The sequence below is a fragment of the Amphibalanus amphitrite genome, unplaced genomic scaffold, assembly GCF_019059575.1.
Source record: "Amphibalanus amphitrite isolate SeventyFive unplaced genomic scaffold, NRLGWU_Aamphi_draft 000474F_arrow, whole genome shotgun sequence".
Taxonomy (NCBI): domain Eukaryota; kingdom Metazoa; phylum Arthropoda; class Thecostraca; order Balanomorpha; family Balanidae; genus Amphibalanus; species Amphibalanus amphitrite.
In genome coordinates, this window is record NW_024881968.1 from 453,417 (window position 1) to 461,738 (window position 8,322).

Sequence of the window (8,322 nt, forward strand, 5' to 3'; positions counted from 1 at the left end):
GGGGGTGTCACCGCCGGTTGACTCACCGTTCCATCGACCCCACCCCAACTCGACTGGGGTCTGGGAGAGGGAGGGGGCTGGTCCTAGCTACTGGGACGACACGATGAGTCAGTCGTTCCCTGGGCTCAGTCAGAAACTACTGGTCACTTGTCGGTATATTCGACGGACAGCCGTTACAACTTCAGTTTTGTGACTTTCGATTTGCCATTGCTGAGCCACTGAGCGTATCGATATGGGTGTTTTTATGCTAGTTTAATCCGTCTGGGTGTATCCCTGGTGTCGAAGGATTTCCCTATCCCATAACCACCCGCGGTGCCCGAGAGACGAGCCTTTGTTCTCCGCAACTGTTCTAACTCGTTCTCTCTTCCTCCTCAGGCGGATGAGGACAAGGAGAAGGAGGAAGACAATAAGAAGGCCGAGACGGAGGCCAAGGCGGAATAATCTCTCCGCCGGCGACTATGACTGGAAATGTTATCTCAGCTGGGAAGAGCGGCGGCCTTCCCCGGAGCCAGGGGCCGCGCGCCGAGACAGAGAGCTCGGTCAATGGAGAGTGAGCAGAGACTGACTGGGTGAGCCAGGGGCGCCCGAGCCGCGTCAGGGCGCCGCCGGGGCGCCGCGGTGCCCGGCCGCCGTACATATTGTACCATTTTGTATAAATGTCTGCTTTGATGTGCGCCCGCGCGGCCGATCGGTGGGCTCGCTGTGCCGAGTGCGGAATCGGTGTGCCGCACTCGCGCGCGTCTTACTCTCGTGACTGAATTTCTAGCTTTTTAGCTGCCAAAGTGTCATTCCAAAATTGGCATTTTATCGCACTACTTTTGTACGGTTTTGTAATACTCATTTTTTACTCTCTCTCCCTCTATCTAGGCGGTTGTGCGAGTGTCTGGTCCTGTCATGCCTCATCTCTCCCTCACCTTACCGCCCACCGCGTTCGATATCCAAAGATATTTTGGCTATTTTTTGTATAAGTTGCTGGTCTGGGGCGGCTCGGACGGGCCAGTATACCGGCCGCTGATTGGCCGGCGGTCGGTGACGTCGCCGTCGGCGCCGGCCAATCGGCGTGCGCCGTGTCAGCTTGTGGACCAATGCTGTTCTTGCCCCACGCCCTGCCACCCTCGCCTGCGCTTTTGTGGGTCGCCGCTGGGGGGCCTCCATACGCCGATGGCAGTGTACGTGTAGCTATCTGTAGGCTAGCCCGTAGAGCAAACAGGCGTTTCGATCAATCAAAATCGATGAAATGTGCGGTTTGCGGCCCAGAGCGAGGAGAACGTTGAAATACATGTACACGTACACGATTGAGATGAGTCTGTGGGCTTGATCTGAATGGCTTGACATCGAAATCGTACACGATGAGAGATTGTCTGCGGTTGGGTGGGGTGCGACGCAAGCCTATTGGCAGCTCGTGAGCTGTACTTCCGGTCTCGAGCTTCGCATATCTAAATGTGCGATATGTGGACCTGGGGCCTGCAACTTGAGCCATCTGCCGGCTCGGGAGTCTGCATTGGGGCGTCATAACCAGCGAGCTTGATCAATATTGCATTATTTTGCATACGACAAAACCCTTGTGACCACGGGTTGACGCAAACGCTGGTGAAGCTAGTCAAAACAACTGGGAGTTCGGGAGCTACGCCGTGTGTTTTAGAGGAGTGGCTACGGTCGATGGCCTCACTTGAAAGTTTTGCTCAAGTTCAGGATTCGCAATCATTTCAGCGCAGATGTAGGTAGCCCTTCATATTTATGCAATTAGCGGAAGCTTCAAAGTTCGTTCGTCTGTTCTGTTCATTATCGAGCGTGTAGGCAATAAGTGGTTTGCTTATATGGCTGCACGGTGTTGAGATGGCCTACCGTTCATCGCAATGTGACCTGATTCGAAATATCCAAAAGCCCTGTAACCTCATTTTCTTCCTCGTTCCACCTCTCCCCACTACTCCTCTCCCCTCCCATCCCCGCCACGTGTCCTGCTGTTCCCCCAGGGCCGTTTCGTACACCCCCCCCCCCCCAGCCCACTGACCGGTCGATCGAGGAAGGCACCGGCCTCTCTCGGCTCTCCCGCACGCGCCGCGAGATCAACCTCTTTGTGATCGCGTACAAAGCTCCGTGACGGCTGCTCGGCCATCTGAAAGGATACACGATGGTGCGATATTGAAGGCGAAGGCAATCGAGTGCGTGCTAAAATCGAACGAGCAGGGAGATAGAAAATCTGCAGGGTCGTGGTATAATGCCGAGGTGTAATGAGATGGCGTGCGCTTCTGTGTGGTGCTTCTATGGCTATTCAACTGACAGAGAACTGAAATGAGGCGCCTCAAAACGACCAGAGAAAGCAAAGTAACATCACTGACTTCTCCGCAGAAAAACATACCACTATGGCTGAGCCACCATCAGCGCTAAACAAGAGTGGCACGACTTGTCCAAAATCATGCTTTTGATTGTTCAACTTGTGCGCTTTGTCGTATAGCTCGAAGCATCCTGTGCCCGGTGGGCTTGTGCTCTATATGGCTAAGGTCCACCACGGTGCCTAAACCCCCGAGCTTCAGCCCTGCCACCTGGTGGTACATATATGCGGTGCTGACATCTGCGATTTAGAGATAAAGTTTCGGAGCTTTTGGCAAAGGAATTTATCCAGGCTTCTAAGCGTGTAACTGCCTCTTCAGCAAAACCGCAAAAGTTTTAATCCAGCCACCCGCTCATTCACACATATGAAGGCTTGCTCTTATTTATGCCTATTTTATTTCCGTACTGCTGAATCAGCTCAAGAGATGCCTACCTGCAGGCAGCGCCGGCCGCCGTGATCCGCCCACCTACAAACAAATGGAGCGGAGCTTCAGAACTGTCGTGGCGATCCCGCCGCTGGTCCGAAACTGCTCCAGCTGGCACCTTTTGCCCCATTTACAGGGGGGGAAAGCACGTGGGGGCGCAGGCCAGCTGGTGGGGAATGGGGCCCCATCGGCAGCAGCGGTACGACGGGTCATCACACCTCGCGAACAAAAACTCGCATCTGGGGAGCCGGTGGGCCTTGACTTGAGACTTGAACAGACGACTGGGCCACGGACATTCGCCCAGTATCGGCCATGTGGAGGGTATGGTCCCCGCATCTGAAAAAAAAACAATGCATGAACTTCAGCTATTCAACGCTTATGATAAGGGCTCTATATAAGGATATGTTAGTTAATAGTTACTTTAGGAACATATCACTTCAAAACAGGTAGGCACAGGTCTTTTCTCAATTATGAATGTCTACAAAAAGTGGGCATAGTACATAGGTAATCTGCAAATGTACTTCTGTACAAAAACAGGTAAAAATTAATATTTTAAAAAGGAACAGCAGCCTATCCATGACTCATTAAATTCTGTACAAAAACAGGTAAAAATTAATATTTTAAAAAGGAACAGTAGCCTATCCATGACTCATTAAAGACATGAAACATATTGACGTTACAAAACAATAGTTTGTCTACAGGTAACATTAGTTTGTGCAGTGCCACATAGAGATCGTATACGATCTACGATCCCTCCCAATATGTTATGATCGCTAAATACAAAGTGCGGAAAAGTAAAACTATAGAACGCGCAAAACGTTTTAAAACGTTTGATCGGTAGTAATAAAATCACCGATCGGTCAGTGCAGCTTCAACTCACCATCCGTTACCGGTAGAGCGGACTCCGTCGTGAAGGCGACTAGTCCCAGCAGGAGCCAGAGCTTCGGTCCTTTCAGCTTGTAAATATCCATGTCTGGTACTCTATGACTAGCTGTCTAGCTTAGTCTTGTTAGCTGGCCCAGTCCAGTAGAGCTTAGTCCAGTCTGGTGCAGGCTAGTCTCGTCTAGTCTGGTCAAGTCTAGTCCAGTCCAGTCAAATCGTTACGAGTTTACACTCGGTTGTGTCGCACGCGCGGTGGTCTTTTCGTGAGTGATTGTGTTGCGGATAATAGCCGCGCCTTTTTGAGGACATCGGTGACCTTTTGGTACGGTTCGTTGTCGCCGCAAATCCGGCTTTGTAGAAGGTCGCCGGTTGGTATTTACATGCTATACAGGGTGTCCCATAAGTTCCTTCTCACCTAAATTTTTCTTTTAGAGGCTCTCTTATTTAAAGCCACGCTTAATTTATTTTGTAACTGAGCTTTTGGGGTTGCCATGGCAACTGTGAATGTGCTCCACGGTAACTAGTTCGTCTAGACAAAATATTTTTTGTCAGAGAGTTCACTTCCTGTGGAGACGGCTTACGCCGCAACATAGAGGTCACCGATACGGGAACGTCTCGGTATTTAGTCTGCACTGGGCCATTCACAACGGTTGAGGGTGATTGAGGCCATCCAGTATGTAGCCAATGTCTGTCGCTAACTGGACGCACAGTCAGCAAGTGACGCCGATGATTTGTCGGGAATCAATCGCTGCAAGCTTATGCTCTTTTTTTGTGAGCTTTCACGAGTGAGCCATGTGGCCAAAACTGTGTGGCGCCAAAATGGCCGTCAAAAAGGTCTTAGCGTTAGAAAGTTGGTAAACATGCTTTTCAGGATGCATTACCAGCTGTCTAAGAGTATCATTTCAGGGTACCTAACTCAAGGTGACTCTACTTACCGGAGGGCTCAAAACAGTCAAAAACGTCTTAAAATGGCCAAGCATGTGTTTCGTTATGCCCGAGGCTAAAAAAAAACTTGAGGGCCGATGACATCAATGTGGTCATCTGGACTACCTAGTCCGTGCTCGAGATAAAACACCCGTCCAAACCCCAAAACGGTCCCATATGGGCGACGGAAAAGGCCTTTGTGTCATCCCGCTTTATTCCTATGCAAAAGGCCAGGGTCACGGTAATGTGGGGTAATATGCGTCCAGACACTGATCACGTTGCGATTGATACTCCAGAAACAGTCTTGGGACGCAGAATGCTTCTCCAAGAAGATCTAGGAAGAGTTTCAGCTTTCTAGCTTAACTCGAACCGCAAGTATGGCCACATTTTTTTTTAGGAGAAAATGGCATCCGGGAGGTCGTAGGCCCATCTTCAAGCAAGACAGTGCATCAGTGCACAGGTCAAGCAAAGCTTAGAAGCAGTGCCAGGAGACTGTGATAGGCGTCTGTGGCAAGATCACATCCAGGCAACTCATCGGATCCAAATTTCATAAAAATGTGTTGGGAATCTTGAAATCGAGGCTCGTCGAAGCGAAGCGGTGTTCCAGCATTGAGGAGCTCACGGCCCATGCCAAGTCAGTCTGGGCTAACTTCAAGCCTGCTATGCTGCCAAACATGCCGGTTGGCATGTCGCAGCATGTATTCATGTGTTTGCCTATGAAATGGGGAGCACATTGAGTGATTATAAACATATCAAAACGCAATGTACTCTGTTTTACATGCAAATATAAGGTGAGAACGAACTTATGGGACACCCTGTACACAAACTGCTGAGCAGAGAGTGTCAGCGGGAGCGACTGTCACGAGGTGGGCTGGGTGGAGAGCTGTCAGGTGACAGTGTCAGGGGCTGACAAGTGACTCATGTCATGACAGTGATAATTGCTGTGCCACGCTGGAGACCTCTATTGAGACCAAATAAAGGCAATTAATACATACTTTACGGTGCGTTCACTGGAGATTAACCGTGCGTTAATTCGAAGGTAGCCGTGCACCAATTTAAATTGGTGCACGCGCGTGCAGTGATGACTTTCTCGACTGAAGTTTTTCGGAAGGTTCATTGACTTTATTCTTAGAATTCCCATAAAGGCCCTTTTATGGGCATGGGCTAGGTTTAATTTTAATTTCAATTCGCACCGTTAAGCATGTATTAATTAGTTTAACACATGGTTTCCGTGCATAAATGGTTTTAACGCACTCGTGGATGGAATGGAGCACTTGTGCGTTAATGCACTCGTTTCACTCGTGCATTAACACACTCGTGCTCCAATCCATCCACGTCGTGCGTTAAAACCATTTACACACGGGAAACCATGTGTTAATATATAATAACTAAAGGGTTTTGGGCATGGATAGCGGAAGAGAGGTAAGAATGAGGGGAGACGATTGATGACACAAGGATTGAGGATCAGTTGAACGGAAACAGCCTGGCATAGGTGGGGCCGTCATTAAAAGTAACTTGGCGAAATCGGCAACAGAATGCAGGGAAGTTGCTTTAGAGATGATCCTAGGTGCTTTCGGAACCTTGGTCTTCATTCCAAGCCTTTATTTTGGCACAAAAATCACATGTTGGTTCCCAAAGTACAGTTAATTGCTCTCGTTCGGCTGCCCCTACCTGGTGATCTACGGCTCCGGTTCTATCGGTCCCGTCTCTCCTGCCCCTCCGCCGCCGCCGGGTGACACGTGCCCGCACCTCGGGGGACAGACCGGGCCGCACCCTCCGTCAGCTGTCGGAGGGCACGGCTCCTCCAGGGCACGGCGACACAGCAGACACTCGTCCGCGCCCCCGCCGCCGCCTGAGGCCGATACAACGAACAAACGTTACACATTGTTCGGGGATGACCATTCCTTATATAACACGTTCTGACAATGATTTACTTGTCTAGCCATAAGAACGCGTTCATTTCGTTATTGAAGGTAAATGACCTGGTAAAAGAAAGTCAAGGAGACAACTTTCACTATCGGTTCCCTGTGAGAAACGTACGATTAGATTACTAAAACGTCAGACTGCACGCATTTAAGTGTTCGGAGAAAACTGGAACATCACCAAGAGTAATCCCCTCTCCAAAAAGAAAACAATACGGTGATAAATATTTGATAAAACAACTGCAATGCATACATAAAAACATAGCAGAAATCAACTCACCGTCCGATTCTCGCTGAGCAGACACAGCAGTCAATGTAGCCAGTCCCATCAGAAGCAGCCCGAACAGGACAGTCAGAGCCCGAGTCGAGGTCGGTCCGGGGCACATCGTTCCTCCAACCGTGACAGAACTGAGAGAGCCGTATGGTGTAGCAGCAGTGGTGCGAACTTTACCACCAACAGTGGTGACCTTTTGATACCTTTGTCATGGGCTAGTCCTTCCCCTAGATCCGTAACATCCCAACGATGCATACAGTTGTAGAGGAGGTACAAGTACGATCATCGAAGCATCAATTCCTTTCCAATGGACGATACAAAAAAAAATCAACCACCTCAGAGGTAAGGACAAAAAAGCGGGTCGAAATATGGTATCTATCTAGCGTAAGCATATACTTATTAGACACAGATGGAGCGTAAACGGACGAGTGCGGAGAAACATGGAACCAATAGTTATTATGTTCGCCGCTAGTGGAGCTGGTGTTTCGGTCGCTGTCCAAAATCACCTGGACAGCAGCATCAGTAGACGGGATATCAACTAACACTTGTGACAGATTCCATCCCCTGAACGAATCCAAAGAGAGCCTGTCGCCGGTTACGTACAAGTGAACATTTTTTCGCAAACAGGTTTTACCTAGTTGCCCGTTTCTCTACTACATTTTGAAAAGTTAACCCGCGCACCGACGGGGGTCTGCGCCAACTTAGTACCGACGGGGGGGGGGCGGATGACCGCCCCCCCCCCTGAGATCTCGAGAACGAAGCAAGATAGCGACAAGCGGTAAACGGCATCGGATACGCACGGACAAGGTCTACAATTTTTACTAAGGTCATTTTCAGGTCAGGTCAAAGATGACGTCACAGGGGTCGAAAAAGTCAAAATGGCGGCGCTAGATATGGAGAGGGTTTTTCTCGAATAACTTTCGAAGTAGTCAAGATAGGAACAAACTAAGGGCATCATCGTGATCCTCTCGTCAATCCGCATCGAATGATATATATGTTGACCTCGAAAGGTCAAGGTCAAAGGTTGACCTCAGGTCACGTGACCTCGAGGTCATCATGTATATCATTCGATGCGTCTTGACGAGCTGAACACAATGAGACCATCCGCGCGGCTGTATCTTGTTCCTGTAAGGAGTTATTGGCAAAAAACCTTTGGTGACCTTTGATGACGTCACATGACCTTACAGCTGCCCAACAGCAAAACAGACCTCAAGGTAGTGAAGGTTGATCGTATGTGAAGTCATGTATGGTATATGGGGCCATTCCGACCCGTTTTAGTGGTAAAAACAGGGAGTTGATTTTTCCCCCATTGACTTATAATGGGGAGGTCGCGAAATTGACCTGACCTTAGGTCACCGACATCAAAATTCCGAGATATACAAATTGTAGCTACTAATGACCTAATAACATTCTGCGACTTTCAAAGGCCTCCGACATCTACTGTAGCTCTGGCACGGTGACAAAGTTGCAAAAAAGTGACTTGAGGTTGGGTCATTCAAAGTGACCTGGTGACCTGACCTTAAAAGTTAGGAGGTTCAAACTTGCACACCATGTGTAAAATTGA

At 49.3% G+C, this 8,322-nt stretch overlaps 1 protein-coding gene across 1 annotated transcript in view; it reads left to right on the plus strand.

Moving 5' to 3' along the window:
- The window catches only part of LOC122392194 (failed axon connections-like), a 48,716-nt gene extending 47,417 nt beyond the window's left edge, over positions 1-1,299 (plus strand). Inside the window, exon 6 of the mRNA XM_043386796.1 lies at positions 376-1,299. Within this exon, the coding sequence (XP_043242731.1) occupies positions 376-441 (66 nt within the window). The 3' untranslated portion in view covers positions 442-1,299. The remainder of the gene's footprint in view (positions 1-375) is intronic.
- The last annotated feature ends 7,023 nt before the right edge of the window (positions 1,300-8,322 follow it).